At 47.2% G+C, this 16385-nt stretch overlaps 1 protein-coding gene and 1 pseudogene across 5 annotated transcripts in view; one reads left to right on the top strand and one right to left on the bottom strand.

The window, feature by feature from the left end:
• The first annotated feature begins 2030 nt into the window (after positions 1-2030).
• On the top strand, positions 2031-2622 carry LOC128591674 (transmembrane protein 126A-like; annotated as a pseudogene).
• A 9149-nt stretch (positions 2623-11771) lies between these two features.
• SRGAP3 (SLIT-ROBO Rho GTPase activating protein 3) overlaps positions 11772-16385 on the bottom strand; it is a 261624-nt gene continuing 257010 nt past the window's right edge. For 4 of the 5 annotated variants that reach the window (XM_053599336.1, XM_053599337.1, XM_053599339.1 and 1 more), the window contains one exon: positions 11772-13866. In XM_053599336.1, coding sequence (XP_053455311.1) covers positions 13453-13866 — 414 coding nt within the window. In that variant the 3' untranslated portion in view covers positions 11772-13452. The remainder of the gene's footprint in view (positions 13867-16385) is intronic. The other variant, XM_053599341.1, reaches the window with a different exon arrangement.

Here is a 16385-nt window from a genome sequence, read left to right as displayed (position 1 = left end):
ACTCTATAAAAGGCAAGATCATAATTACGGTAAATACATTTATTAAGGATGCTCTTTGCTTGGTGCCTGTAGCTCAGTGGTTAGGGCGCCGACCCATACAATGGGTAAACAACAATGACAACTACCAAAAAAAAAAAAATAGCGGGGCATTGTGGTGGGTGCCTATAGTCCCAGCTACTCAGGAGGCTGAGGCAAGAGAATCACTAAAGCCCAAGAGTTTGAAGTTGCTGTGAGCTGTGACAGTACAGCACTCTACCAAGAGTGACACAGTGAGACTCTGTCTCAGGAAAAAAAAAGATGTTCACTTTTCCCAGCAACAAGCTTACAAAGCAGGTGCTGCTCTGACCGTCCCTACTTTAGAGATGAGAAAACTGAGGTGTTAAAGAACTTTCCTGAGGTCTCTAAGCCGGAAGGGAGGGGAGGCCAGGAACCCAGGCAGCTTGGCCCTGGGGTCCTCATTCATATCCATGAGTTGGCTGTACTTTTAGAGGGTGCGTGCTATGGGAAGAGAAAGCATTTCTCTAGAGACAGGCTATGTTGTTCTGCAGTTGACAGGGGTCTGTGGACCTGGGGAAGAGGTGGCAAAAATGAGCAGGATCACACTCTGGATGTGTTTCTCAAGAGTGCCCTGGGGAACTTCCTGGGCTTTGCCTGTCCAGCATTATTTTTACATCTTCCTTTTAGGAAACGTCCCTCACCCTACTTTCAACCATGTGAGCAGGCAAGGCTGACCCCAAAGTCTAGGTCAAGATTTGGTAAGTGACCAGATCTGGTCAATGTTGATAAGACCCACCCTCCACTCAGGGATTGGTTCCTGGTAAGCATGTGACTAAAGGTGAGCCAATAGAGACTAGCCTGGACTGCTACTCGTCCCATGGGAAAGATGCATTTTTTTCTCCTGGTGTAGCTGAGTGTTAGGATATAAGCCTGGAACTGCATTGGGCCATCTTGCCATCTCTTGGGAAGAGTCATCCTGAAAATGCAGACAATGTGAAGGACAACAGAGCTGAGAGATAGAGAGACCCAATCCTGTTGACTACCTTAAAACCCCTGGTTGAATCTAGTTTTACCTAGATTCATCTAAAATCTAGTTTCAGAAGGGGCAAAACATATGCCTTATAATTTAAGCTAGTTGGATTTTTGTCACCTGTAACCAACCAAATCCTCAATGCCTTTCTCTAACCACCTAGCCTTTTCCATTCTTCTCACACACAAAGCTCTTTTTTTACTTACTAGCATGTGCCCACGAGGTCACCCCTTGGCATGGTGTGTTCTTTCTTAGCCTTCGGTTCTCAGTCTAAACCTCCTCTCCTCAGAGAGACTGTCTCAATCTTTCATCAAAAGTAGGCTCCAATATCCTTCCTGACCATGCTCTTGGTATTTCTGGTTTTGTCATTGACATTGTTTGTTCTCTAGCATTTAATCATCAACTCCATGGGGATCTTGGTCTGCTTTGTTCATGGCTGCATCCCCAGTACCCAGGATGACATTTGCCACACAGTAGGTACTTAAGAACTATTTGCTAATTTAGTGAATGAGAGCCAAAGATACGATGTTGCTTCATTTTCCAAGCCTACCTCGTTTGGATAGCGTTTGCCCCTAAGTTGTGGATGGTTATTCATTTCATCCATAAATATTTATTCAGTGCTATGTGCTAGGTGGCATACTACTGTCTGGAGGTGGTATAGACAGGTTAGACGCTTAGACAAAACTTCAGACTTTCTGGGGATAAGAGATAATACATAAGAAAACAAGTAAAATAAATTCCAATAGTAATATGGGCAATGAACAAAATAAAGCACATTAATTTGATGGGCACTGGGGCAGGTGGGAGCTTTAAAGCAAGGGGATCAGTGAGGCCTCTCTGAGGCAGTGATATTTGCACCACAGACACTTGAAAGAGGAGAGAGTCAACCAAAGATGGCTGCACCTTGGACAAAACCTTGGACAAAGGTTGCAGTGAACCCCAGGTAGCTGAGGAAAATCGGGGGCAGCCGCGGCTCCTGAGAGAAGAGAGCATAAGGCTCAAGATGAAAAATCACAAACCAGGTGATTCTAAGGAAAACAAAACACATTTCATTACCATAACCAGAAAAATTAACCAGCTTCCAGAAACAGAAAGGAATTTACTTGAACATGGATCAGTATGCATCGGACTTAATGCTGCTCTTTGTGGCCTAATATCAAACAATCTTTTTCGACGCATGTTGAATGTGACAAAAGCTCGTATTGCTGCTGGCTTACCCATGGCAGTGCTTCCGTTTCTGACAACAGATATAGCTTACAGAAGTTTGTAACTTTACCTTTGACGACAGGTGAACTAAACTGTGAAACCTGTACCGTAACCCGGAGTGGACGGACTGGTCTTGTTTTTGGTGGTCGGTATCCTGTTTTTTTGGCTATACCAGTGAATGCTGGCCTTGTAGCCAGGTATCACTCAGCTCTGCTACCAGAAAATGGAAACATCTTAACATACTGGATTAGAATTTCTAAGCCTATCTTTAGAAAGATGTTATTTCCCATTTTGCTCCAGACTCTGTTTACAGCATACCTTGGTTCTAGCAATATAAACGACTTATAAAGTCCCTTCAATTACCTGAACCTGGCCTAGAAATTCACTAATTTTAAGCAATTGTGTACACATACAAAAATAAAATGGCAAAAAAAAAAATTTTTTTTTAAAAGAAAGAAAGAAGAGGAGGGGGCAGACAGAGAGCCTGGGGGAAAGTGCTGAGTGAGGCCTGGAGGGAGGAGGCCCTCGGTGGGTTCAAAAACAAGGCTGAGGTAGAAAGTGCATGGGGAGGGTCAGGGACAGGGAGAGACCTGTAAGGTGAGCCGGTCCTGGGCAGGTCCTGCAAGGCCACAAGGAGTGGTTCAGAGATCTAATTCCAGGGCCTGCATGTGGCAGAAGCAGCTTGTAGGAGAGCATGGCGTGATCTGTCTCCCATCCTAGCCTTGTGATGGCCCAATCTGGATGTAGGCTAGGCTTTCTGGGGTGGCTAAAAAGGCCTGGAACATTCTTATCCTCTCTCTTCCTCTCCTTAGCATTCTTTTATTCAAAGGCAAACCTCTCACTGCCCAAAGGAAAAAACTGCCACTTCCACTGCTGTGGAGGGTAGAGGTGTCTCTCTTCTCCCTCCTCTGCTAAAACTCTTCTTAAGACCACTCCAGGGCCAGGCCCCTGAAGCTCTGTGCACCTAGGGATAGCAGCAGGGTCATATCTAGCCTTCCTTCTTGGAGATAGGAGACAATTGTCTGGCAGCACATTCCTATAAGGGCTTCCCCCTCTTCCCACTTTTCTCTAGGGAATTTCCAACATGAAATGTTCACTTATGGTCAGTGCAGGGCCTGGATCTCAGCTGCAGCCTGGGAAGACCTTGAGGTCTTCCTCACTCCTTCTTTGGGGGCTGTGCGAGCAACAAGGAGCAGCCAACCCCCCACTCCCCTGCCCACAGCTCCTGCAGCACCAAGCACCAGGCCCCTTTGGGTGAGGTATCATGAGTCAGACACGCTCAGCCCAGCGAAGCCCACAGTTACACACTGTTCTGTGTTCCACATCACACCCAGAGCCCTTCCTGTCTAGTTCTGAGGCCTAGGAGAGGCGGGCAGAGAGCTGGTTCCAGAATGAGACTGTCTACTTCTGAACTCTAGCTCTGTGACATCCTAGCAACATGTCCTAATAGCAAGTTGATTAACTTCTCTATATTATTTTCTCATAGGGTGGTGGAGAAGTTTGGCTTTTATATACGAAAAAGCTTAGAGGAACATAGTAAGCCTGCAAAATGTGCTGGCCATTCTCATTCTTTCCCATTTTACTTTTCACCTGCAAGACACAGAAACTCCACTCAAGTTATCCCAAGTAAAGAGGATGGAGTATAAGGCTCCCAGGGAAGTCAGGGATGGGTGGCTCTCTTTGGGGACCACATAGCTTCATTTTCAAAGGCATTTGCCTCCCTTTGCCCACCAGCTTTTTCATCATGTTCACAGTGTCTGTGGCTCGTACCTTCAGCCTCCATATTGTCCATAAGGCTCACCTTTCTGCCTCTGACTTCATCATCATGGCTGCTCATCTTCTGCTCCTTTTGCTAACAAGCCTTGTCATTTTGTTGCTTCTTGGTCAAACTTCCTAAGAAAGGTCATCTATTGGCCCAGCTTATGAAGGGCTGTGGTTATTAACCAATCTCCCATCCAATGCCTTTGGGTCAGCTGCCATCCCTGGTTGGGGAAGGAGACAGGGTAACATAATACCAAACATGGCCACCAAGGCCACAGGGGCAGCTGGCTGCTCCCCTTAGAAAGCAGGATGAGTGTGGCAGGGGTGGTTGACATCCTTCATGTGTGTTGAAAAGCTAGAAGAAATAATCGAGATCACTTTCCCCAAGCCCCTCATTTTATAGGTGAAGAGACTAAGACCCAGCCTGGGGAAGGGATTTGCTCTAAATCTGGTCACCAAGGAATGGTGAATCCCAATTCAAGCTTATTCCATAAAGCTCATTTGGTCCACCTATCCTTCAGATGCCCAACAACCTACTCTTCCTCTCCAAGGAGCATAGAGATAAAGCAGAAACTCTCTCCCAAGTGGAAGCCAATGGGGGTCAACACAGCAGCATGTGCTGTGCTCGGATGGCCAGGCATGTTACAGGGATCACCCTTTCCATACTGCACACGGCCCTCAGAGCAGAGCTTCCTCTTAGTCCCAAGATTCCCGAGGAAATGGAGGCTCCAGGAAGTTTTGTCACCTGCCAAGGTCAACCAGCTGATGTAGTCAGTGCTGGGATCCACACTCAAGCCTGTCTGAACCTTGGCACTCACCCCCATGATGGAAGCTCATCGACACCATTCAGGCAGTCTGTGTGGAGAGGAGAGGCTAAGGGTGGGGGATGGTGGCTGGAGCCCAGGAGCACAGGCCAGGGGGCAGGAAAGCCAGAAGCCTTTCTCTCTCACAGTCTTGTGCTGGGACTTGGGGGCAAACCCTGGATCTTCTCTGCACCTCAGCTTCTCTGTAACATGAACACCTCATCACACATAAGCCTATATATTCTTTAGAGAGTTAGAATAGAAAAGTGAGAAAACAGAAAGTGTTCTCAACAATGGTGAAGAAAAATGCTGAGTGCTTGGATGCTAATTCAAAGGATCAATAATAATAAGATATTATTTAATATTCCTCAGTATTAGGGCTAAAAAGTAATCAAGGAATGACAGAGCTAGCACAGGTTCCTGGGAGAGGCTTAAGTAGACTTCAGTACTCAGAGGGTTGTCAGGCAACCTCTCCCTACAACCAGGCATTTGGGGGACACAGAGTCCTGGCTGACCTGAAAGGCCTAAACCAGAGGGTGGTTCCTGGGTTTTGTCTTGCAGGCAGGGGACCAGAAGGAACAGGTTTGGGCTCTGGAACCAGAGAAGTTATGGAATCCTGGACTTACATTCCCTGAGCCTCAGTTTCCTCATTGGTTAGATGGGGTGGGGTGCTCACATAATCTACCTGCACAGGTTCTTGTGAGAAGTTAAGGAAGCAAGACATGTGAAGTGCTTTGCACTGTGTCTTATACACAACATGCACTTGATGAATATTAACTTTATTATGGTTAAGCTAACCTCGAGTCCATGGACAAGGGCAAAGGTACATTAGCATGAGCACTTTTCCAGAGAATGAGTTAGCTATTGTTGCATAATTAACCACCCTAAAACTGAGTGAAAACCATCACCATTTTTAATTTTTCATGGGTCTACAGCATGAAGACAGCTCCCATAATCTCCCTTAACTATTCTTTCCTGATGCAAAGTCTTGGTGGAGCTGGAGGTTTCTTAGGCCATTTGCCCATTACATCGCCTTAGCCTGCTTTGGGGCTGGACCGATGGCTTGGTTCTTATCTGTAAGAATCAGACCTAAGACTTAGTCTACTAAAGCTGAGGATGTGCAGGTGGTGGAAGCTTCTGCAGCCACTGCATAGCCATGAGATACTGGACCGGCTGTCTGAGCATACAGGAAAGCCACAGAGCTGAGCAGAACCAACCTGAGAGAAAAGGACTGCATCCTGGAGACAAAGCCCATGTGCTCACGTCTTTCAGGGTTTGAAGCCAGTCCTACCCTGAAGTTTCCAGTCATGTAAGCCAATAAATTCTCTTTTGCTTAGAGCTGTATGGGATGAATAGTTTATCACTTGCGAACAAAAAAAGTCCTAAACAGATATGCCCAGGAAGTGGACAGGGCACCAATGGCCTATCCTTTGTGGCTGGTGAAATAATCAAGTGGCTAGGGTGGTGCCTGTGGCTCAAGGAGTAGGGTGCCGGCCCCATATACTGGGGATGGCAGGTTCGAACCTGGCCCTGGCCAAAAACTGCAAAAATATTCAAGTGGCTACAATTTACCCTTTGTGTTCCCCGTGGGTTAGAGACTCCGCTCAAAGTTGATGTCATGATTCTAGAGTGATCATTTTGTACCATTTGACTATAAACAGCTTGAGGGTAGGAACCAGGTCTCATCCATCTGCCCCAGCAGCTACTTGGGGCCAGGCGAATAAAAAGCTTATGTGAATGAAAAGCTTCTGATTTAGTGTACTAAATGAGTACTGTTCCTATGAGCAAGTAAACAGATTAGGGAACTTACACAACATTTAGCCTCTTAGGAGGTGTCTTCTGTGGTTTGAATGTGTCCCCCAAGTTTATGGCTTGAGAATTTAATCCCAATGCAGCAGTGTTGGAGGGAATGTCTACAAGGAAGTGACTGGATCACTAAGGCAGAACCCTCATGAATAGATCAATGTCATTAATGTGGGAGTGGGTTAGTTATTGTGAGTGTAGGTTTTTATAAAAGGGAGTCTGCCCTTGTGTTATTTTTCTGTTCTGCTTTCTATTATATGAAAACCCTGGCCAAATGCTTGTGCAGTGCTCTTGGACTTCCCAGCCTCCAGAACCATAAACTTCTTTTCTTTATAAATTACCTAGTCTGTGTTATTGGGTTATAGCAATAGAAAATGAACTAACTTAGTGGACTCTTGAATTAACAAGAGACCGCTATTTGAGTGGTTTTGATGGGAATGACAAGAGTGGCTGAGGCTGGCAAAAGATCTTGTTCTTTTCTGCAAAGAGGCCCTTGCATAAAGACTCACCAGAGATTTCATCAGAAAGGACAGGCCCTGGAGTTTCAGCAAGCTACTTTAATGAAGAGGTCCTGTCTCCAAGCCTGTTGTAATGAACATGAACATGAGAAACAGCATGATAAACCTGTAAAGACCATGGCTTTGGAGTCATACAGGCTGTGTTCAAAATTCTGGTTCCTCCACTTAGCTAATCTTGGTTTCTCCACTTAGCTAATCCACAAGCTGCTTAAACTCTCAGAGCCTCAGTTTCCTCATCTGTAGGATGGAATATGATAATGGGACTTACCTTCAATGGATGTAGTGAGAATCCATGAGAAAGTGCTGAAAAGAGTTTAATCTGATGCCTGGGACAGAAGTAGTGGTCAATAAAAAGTTCATGCACACACATAAACAAAAATAAAGTGGTTGTATTACGTGTATAGACAACAAACACTAAAATGTTGCATATGCCTTGACATATCTGAATTTTATGGCCTCTGACCATTTGTTGTCTTAAACTTTTTTTTTTTTTTTTTTTTTTTTTTTTTTGTAGAGACAGAGTCTCACTTTATGGCCCTCGGTAGAGTGCCGTGGCCTCACACAGCTCACAGCAACCTCCAACTCCTGGGATTAAGCGATTCTCTTGCCTCAGCCTCCCGAGTAGCTGGGACTATAGACACCCGCCACAACGCCCGGCTATTTTTTGGTTTTGCAGTTTGGCCGGGGCCGGGTTTGAACCCGCCACCCTCGGTATATGGGGCCGGCGCCCTACCGACTGAGCCACAGGCGCCGCCCTGTTGTCTTAAACTTTTGAAGACACTTTCTGCATATGAAAGCTCTTGCTCCCAACCTGCCTTTGCTTTGACATTTCCAGTTGGTTTTCCCAGCAGTCGTCCTGCACTTACCTTCTTCAATTAGTTTTCCTCATAACTTTGACCTTCATTTTGTTGGAGCTGAGCTACAGGGCACTGGAGAGCTGGTTACTGGGGGAAGCATGCAGACAGTGCACACTGGAGAGTAGGAGCTCTCCCTGAGACCTCTCCACCCCAGGACGTGCCACCTCACCCTTTCAAAAACCACTAGAGCATGTTTGAGAAAAGTTAAGCTGTTTTATTTCACAGGATAGCTCCACGTCAAACCAGCAGGCACCATCAGAATGCGTAACAGAGGATCCAGTCAGACACTCTACAGGACGGGCGTTTGGTCATAAGGTAGAGAAACAATATCCGGGAGAGGGCAACACTTATCATCACATGGAGACAGGCAACCAGCAATTTCCTAGGGTGGTTTTGGTTTGTTTTTCCTGTCACAATTTGGAGAAGGAACCAAAGGAAACAAAATAGACCAGCCACTCTGAAGCAATCAGCATCAAACCTATTGCCAAACCATGTAAACAGTCACACTGCCGGGGACTAGGGCCTGAGCAGAAACTCAAGCCGGGATCTACTTCCATCCAAGGAAGGAAAAGTGCACTCTGGTTGTTCTGGTTCAAGGAACAGCTTTGTTATTTGCCTGGGACAGTGCGCACAGAAAGGAGGTGTCAGCAAGGGGCAGCGATGGCCATTTGGCCAGTCCCAGAGACTGGGACAGCGGGACACTGGCAGATCAACCTCAGAGAGGCCAGGAGGACAAGCCAAGTCCCTTCTCTCAGCTCCCCTGGGCAGCTCTGGGTATGTGGGGAATTCTCTACATGGCTGCTCAAAAGAGCGGAGACCCCAGAGAACCAGGGAAGTTGACATGAAACGTCGGCATTAGCTCTGCATAGCAGAAATCAGCTAAGCAACACCTCGGCTCACCTCTTCCTGCCTTTTCCTCCCCACGACCCACCCTCCTTCCCAGCCCAACAGGGCTCAGCACCATGGTTGTTGAGCCAGCATTCTTCTTTCTGAGTTTCTCGGGAGAATGAGGCATTTGCTCTAAAGTGGAACCATCTGGATGTGTGAAAAGTTAGGAGCAGAAAGACTGAGAGGAAGAACCATCACATCAGTCCTCATGGTTTTCCATTAGCCGTGTACACGCACCGAGTGCCTGATAATGAGCAGGTCACGCAAAGTCCTCGGCATTCATGCCTGCACGGGAAAGAAATATACCCAACAAGGCGCTCCAAGGGACCCCAACAGAGAAGAAAGCCCTATGGAAAGGCCTTTCCCCACACGGGCTCCCCTTCGGGTACCACAAACCAGTTTTAAGTGTCTGTAAGGCAGATCTCTGAACTGCTGGGTCCAGCCGATAGCCAAAGGATGGCTCGATTTCCCTGTGTCTCTTCCCACTCTGCTTTCTTCATTGAATAGAAACCTTTCATCCCTCGGGAATCCATTTCTCTCCTGCCCCCTGGCCTGGTGACTTCAGAGAAAAGACTCCCAAGTCTAATTCCCAAGCCCACAATTCCCTCCAATTGTGTGCACTCTGTCCGGGGTTCAAAAGGCGCTTCAAGGTGAGAAATCGTTAGCACTGAAAACAAGGAAAGGCAAGAATTTTTCATAGAATCCCACAGCTCAGAGCAGCTCTTTAAGAGGAAAATGGAAGAAGAGGGGAGTAGGGTAAGGAAGCACAGCTTGTTCTCAATTTTATCCGAGAAAGGTCTTTAGCGGCATCTGAGCCACAGGCTCAGGAAACTAGACCAGGAATTAATTGTCTTTGGTCAGTTTTAAATGAACATCTTGCTGGTTCATTCCTAAAGTAGACTGAACATCGGTAATACATAAAGACAAAAGGCTTGAGCTCAGGATAAGTCGAAGGTTAAGAAATCATTCCGTGAAGCAAAGAAACAAACAAAAAAAAATGCCCGTTATCAACTAACTGATCAGTACAGCTTTCAATAATGATGATGAACAAGTAGGTAAACACCACTTTCCCTTGTACAATTGGTTATATTGAGGACTACTAACTAGGTTACTACATTTCCCCCACACTCACTGTACAGTTAGGTTTCTGGTATTTGTTTTTACATTGATCTATCTATGAGGTGCAAAGATTTGGTGAGTGGCATTGGCTATAATTTAATTGCGGCCTTTTGAAAAAATTACAGTTTCACATTTTAACAGTTACTTTCCAGCATTTAAGCAAATACAGCAATATATAGTGGACTTAAACAGGCAGGAGTCAGGCAGAGAATGCCGATGTTCAGTGACTGTTGATGGGATCGGGCGATGTGCAGGGTTAACGGAGATGTGCCTGGAGCCACATGAGGAAGCGGGGAGGCGGGAAGTACTTTTCCACTTGGTTCTGGTTAGACTCACTGCTGGATGAGTGGGGATGTGTCTGCTATCTGTGCATGCTCGTCCCTGCATGTAAACTCACCAGCCATTCCCCAATGGGAAAAAATAGGTGCTGGAAGAAAACAGCATAGGCTCTGCCTTCAGGGAATTCAGTGAAAGTAAGGAAAAATGAAATCAGTCGAGTCAGAGAAAAATCCACACCGTCTGACTGGTTTTACGTCTACTGCTGCAGAAGCAACAGATGTGTCTGCTCAAATTTTTGCATTTCATCTAGTAGTCATGGTAGAGAATGTGACACTTCACACGGGAGGCTACTGATTTCAAGGTCTTGGAGTGGCTCTGTGGTAGAAATAAAAAGTCTTATAGCATGGCTGGACAGCATCAGCATCCTTTTAAGTAAAATAAATGAATTTAGGAGCCTTATGCAGCCTCCACCCTCAGCCAGCTGACAAATTCTGGGCAAATCACAAAACACAGCCCAAGGCCTTATTCTCCCAAACTGTAACATGGGGTTGTCTTTATGTGCTCAGGGGCAGAGGACTTTGTACCCAGGTGCTAAAAGAGAAAGGTGGCTTTAAGCAAAACAAAGGAGGTCAAGTTTGTCCTTGGCCTCTCCCTGACATTCTCTTTTTGCACCCTTTCTTAATTCTTCCTTCCACTGGTCTCAAGTTCAGTCCCTCAGACAAGATAGAACAGTTTACCACTCCTGCACACCCAGGTATCAGTAACTTACTAGGTCCCTCCCTTTGGGTGTATTTAGCTCTTTGTGGAGGCCCAGAGGAGACTGTAAAACTTATTCTGGTGCCTTAAAGAAAGATGGAGATTTTACCTCTTTCATGTTTACATGGATGGAGCTGGAACATATTCTTCTTAGTAAAGTATCTCAAGAATGGAAGAAAAAGTATCCAATGTACTCAGCCCTACTATGAAACTAATTTATGGCTTTCACATGAAAGCTATAACCCAGTTATAACCTAAGAATAGGGGGAAGGGGGAGAGGGAGGGGATGGAGGGGGAAGGATGGGCGGAGGGAGGGTGATTGGTGGGACTACACCTGCGGTGTGTCCTACAAGGGTACATGTGAAACTTAGTAAATGTAGAATATAAATGTCTTAACACAATAACTAAGAAAATGCCAGGAAGGCTATGTTAACCAGTGTGATGAAAATGTGTCAAATGGTCTATAAAACCATTGTATGGTGCCCCACAATCGCATTAATGTACACAGCTATGATTTAATAGTAAAAAAAAAAAAAAACAACTTAATCTGGTGGGTTGAAATGCTAATGATGGAATTCAGGGCTTTTAGTAAGCTGGTAGGAAAATTCCATCATCTTTTTCCTAATCCATTAGGAGGTTTCAAAAAGGTTTGGATGGTGTTAGACCTGAAAGACTTAACCATACTAATGATAATCAAAAGGGTAACAGTATGGTACAGTGTTGTCCCTTCTGCACAGCCTGTTCACTTCCTTTAGATCTTTGTTATCCTCATTTTATAGAGCAGAAAAGTGAGGCTCCATGAAATGGAATGACCTGCCCAGAGTCACCCAGTAGTGGCTGGGGCTGCAACTCTGCACTTTTGAACCTAAACCTCAATGGCCTCCAGAGAGAGGGATAGAGATGAAACCTGGGGACAATAGGAAGGGAACTGGGCCTGGCTTTGGGGGGGAGTTAGTAAAAGTGCCCTCCCTGGAAAACAAGAGATCAAAGGAGGAGGTGAAATGGTGAAATGGAATCTAATAAGAGTGACCCAGAAGGCCTTTTCCCAGCCAAGAGGTGAAACCTGGCAAGTTCTCCTTGAGGATCATGCACCCGTCTCTATCATCACGTTCTCATCTACTTTAAATGCTCAGGAGAGGGTGGGGAGGGAGTGAAGCTCTTTCTCTTGTATAAAATGAACATCAGTGTTCCTGGGACAGAAAGTGCCAAGGACAAACCCCTCCTCCGCCCCTGGTCTGAACTGGGCACGTACAGCCCGGGCACTTCATGCAAGAGGGCACCAGCCAAAGTGCCTCCCAGCCTGATTTTAAATGAAAACGATGTGACTCGCAGCGTCCTTGCCTGTTCAGTTCCAAATCTGACACAATATAATTAGTAGAACGAGGAAAAGAAAAATTTAAATATTCTGAGAATGATATAAGTTAAACCTCTATAGTTACCACAGATTTATTCCTACAGCGTCTCTAGGTTTTGAAGTATTCCACACCACTGTATTTTTTTCTTTTTTCCCAACCACGTGTAATACGGTGCTACAGACGGGGCTTAGGTTTTTCACTATCCCGTTTCTACACACAAACACAAGGGTGCGTGGTCAGGGGTCTTCTCGCCAACTTCTCCCATGCCTTCGGGGGTACAGTTGGCCTTTGGCCTCCGGGCGGATGGGCAGGGTCTCTGGGGTGGATGGAGGGAGGGGACTGTTTTCTATGAAGGGTTCTCCACCTCTAGGAGCAGCCTGCTTGGGGTGCCGCCTGCCCCACCCTTCCATGAGGGGCAGACTGTTCTGGAAGGCCACGACTTCTGGAGACAGTGGGCACTGTTTTTGTTTTTCTGCAGGTTTGTGGTATATTGCTTCATTTGCAGTTACTATGGGCTTCTAAATTCTCCCAGAAAAGTCCCTGCAAATCCCACCAAATAACTCAGTGGGAGATGTTTGGCGGCATGGGTCTGAGGTAAATCTAAGTTTCATAAAAAGAAAAAGGAGATACTATATACATTTAGTACGTGTGTGTCCAAATCTAGTATATGTATATAGATGCATAAATATATATATACACACACACACCGACTGACACGTACATACACGTACGTGTGTATATAGCACACACATACAGGTATGCAGAGGGGGTGTCGGGAGGAATTCCAGTGATACGCGGAGAGGCCACCTGGCACTTGGCTGATCTTGGGGACACTGTGGTTGGGCTGCTCTTGCTCCGGCTCTCTTCCGGGTGTCTGTTCACACAGGACAGAGGTCCCTGGGATTCCTGTGGCTGAAAGTGAACCTCAGCCAGCGCCTGGGCCTCAGCTCTGCAAGGACCCTCAGCGCTCCCAGCCTGACTGCTGCCCCACCAGGCCATCGGGATCACTGGGAAGCCCCGGGAGGCCACCCAGCCCCTCCCGGGCCTCGGTGCGCCACGGTGGGCCGCCGGTCCTGCAGGTCACATGGTGCCCGACTTGTCTGCGGAGCTGTTGGGGAACATTTTCTCGGTGGGCGTCACCGCCGGGCTGCCCACGCCCGAGCTGCTGCTGCTGCTGGACCGATGCTGGACCACCGGCCGCACGGGCCGCATGGGGGGTGGGCGCAGCTGGGCGCCAGCCAGGCGGGCGGACAGGGCCGGCTTGAAGGTGCTCATCATCTCGGTGGAGGAGCTGCTGCTGCGACGCATGGCGGCGTCGGGGTCACGGATGACAATGGTGTGCAGGGGGCTGGCGGGCTCCGAGCTGATGGGGCCTGGCGGGTTCTTCAGGGGCTCCAGGGTGTCCAGCACCACGTCCGGCGCCTGCTTGACGGTGTTCTGCCTCTCGAGTTCCCTCAACTCGTGCAGAGCCGTGCTCATGGTCTTCTCGATGTCCTGGGGACAGAGAGCACGGGGATCAGCAGGGCCACAGGCCTGGAGGCCGAGCCCCCTGTCTGCAAACCCGCTGGTGGGCCTTTTTTTTTTTTTCTTTCAGAGACAGTCTCACTTTATCGCCCTGGGTAGGGTGCTGCAGCGTCACAGTTCACAGCAACCTACAACTCCTGGGCTTAGGCGATTCTCTTGCCTCAGCCTCCCAAGTAGCTGGGACTACAGGCGCCTGCCACAACGCTTGGCTATTTTTTGTTGCAGTTTAGCGGGGGCTGGGTTCAAACCCTCCACCCTTGGTATATGGGGCCTGCGCCCTACCCACTGAGCCACAGGTGCTGTCCTATAGGCCTTCTTGGGGAGGTTTTCCAGGGAGCCTAATGGCTGGGGTAGAGACTAAGACCCTAGGGTATCTTACCACCACATGGGAGGATCAATGTGGGTATTCCCTGCCCTCCAGAAAACAGACTTAAGAGCAGGTTGAGAGGGCAGGCTCTGGAGTCAGACCTGGGTTCAAATCCTGGTTCTGCCATTTCCTTTCTATGTGACCTTTGGCAAGTTACGTTACCTCTCTGGGCCTCTAGAATCCTCATTTTAAAATTATAGATAATTATAATACACACTTCAGGGGGTTGATGAGTGTATTAAATAATATGGTTCTTGTGAAGAGCTTGGCATGACACCTGCCTCAGAAAAAGCACTCAACAATATTGACAATGACAATAGCAATAATGGCTGATGCTAAGCAACAACCCAAACCCTTTCCACAAATAATTCATTTAATTCTCATACTTAGGAGGTAGGAACTGCCATTATGCTCATGTCACATATGAGGAAACTGAAGCTCAGGCTGGTTAAGTAATTTGCCCAAGGCCAAACATCTAAGGAACAGCATAGCCCAAGTCTGAACCCAGGCAGTTTAGTATTATTTAAAAACAAAAACAAGGGCAGCGCCCCTAGATCAGTGAGTAGGGCACTGCCACATACACCAAGGCCGGGCCATCTAAAACAACTGCAACAGCAAAAAAAACAGCCAGGCACTGTGTGTGTGTGTGGGGGGGGGGGGGGGGATGCCTGTAGTCCCAGCTACCTGGGAGGCTGAGGCAAAAGAATCACTTAAGCCCAAGAGTTGAGGTAGCTGTGAGCTGTAACACCACAGCACTCTACCCAGGGTGAACAGCTTGAGACTCTTGTCTCAAAATAAAAAATAAAAACAAGAACAAAAAACAACTTAAAAAAAAAAAAACAACTTAGGGCGGCGCCTGTGGCTCAGTGAGTAGGGCACCAGTCCCATATGCCGGAGGTGGTGGGTTCAAACCCAGCCCTGGCCAAAAAAAAAAAAAAAAACAACTTGTCCACAAAAACATTACTTGGAAGTTACATATCTGAATGCTCACAATCTCTATCTCAAAATAGTGAGATTGCTACTTTCTTCCCTGTATCATAAAATTTTTGATTTTTAAAATATGGAAATTTTGAAAAGCAAGAAAAATCTTAGTCTGTTTAATTTCTAAGGATGTTACATTTGAGTACTCATCAGTATGAGAGCACTCTGAGGGACCCAGAGAGAGAAACAGCACCCCCAGGCCAGCTTGGGCAGCTTTCTAAGACTCCTGTATCCTCAAACCAGAGGCCACACTGGAGCTGGAATGTAACGTTTAACCCAGGACACAAGACCCTGGACTTCGGAGTGAAAAGACTTCACAGCTGCTCGCTGGCCGTGCAACCTTGAGAAGGAGTAGGTCACTTTGCCCCACACTTGGTTCATCTGCGAAAAGCCCACGTGTTTACTGTGAAGATGGAGTGAGATGATGGATGTGATGAAGATTTGTAACTGCCAGATTTCAAACTCCTCCTGGCCTAAGAGTCCTCGGTTCCCACAACTGAGGGATGCCTTCACATCCAGCAGACACAAGAAGACCTGTTTGAGGGCATTGGGAGGGACATTGCTTAAAACCACCACTGGCAGGTGCTGTGCACAACCTCACAGAGGAATGACTAGTAAGACAGGCCCGATTTCAGCTTGATTTTCCATAAATCCTGATAAAAGCGTGAGTCTGGTGAGATGGACGTGAGTGGAGCCCAGCGATGCTGTGGCCAGACTCTTCCCTTCCCTCCTCTTCCACACTGTCCTTCCCCTGTCTGCAGGTGGCCTCGGCCTACCCTGGACCGTGGCTCCGATCTGGCCACAGTCGGGCTCCCAAGCTCTTACTCACTCACTGTCCCAGCCAACTCTTTTTGCTCTGTTGAGGGGCTATCGATGTCCCACTAACAGCTAATGTTACCTTTCATGCTTATTTTAGTCCTTGTCCCAGGACACTGGGAACTTTAAGAAGGGGCTTTTGGTGCCTTATCCAAAAGGATGTGGTGCGTTGGGGAATGGGGGGTGCTGCAGAAAGGGAGAGACAGCAGTCCTTTCCCTGGTTCTGCCACACCCCAGGCCTGCAGTGACATAGCAGCTTTCCATGAGCCACCCTGTCATCACCCACTCTGCTTGAATGCAATACTGACTTCACTATTCTGTTTGC

The sequence above is a fragment of the Nycticebus coucang genome, chromosome 8, assembly GCF_027406575.1.
Source record: "Nycticebus coucang isolate mNycCou1 chromosome 8, mNycCou1.pri, whole genome shotgun sequence".
Taxonomy (NCBI): domain Eukaryota; kingdom Metazoa; phylum Chordata; class Mammalia; order Primates; family Lorisidae; genus Nycticebus; species Nycticebus coucang.
The sequence above is the reverse complement of the archived record's forward strand: the minus strand, read 5'-3'. Positions and strand labels throughout refer to the sequence as shown.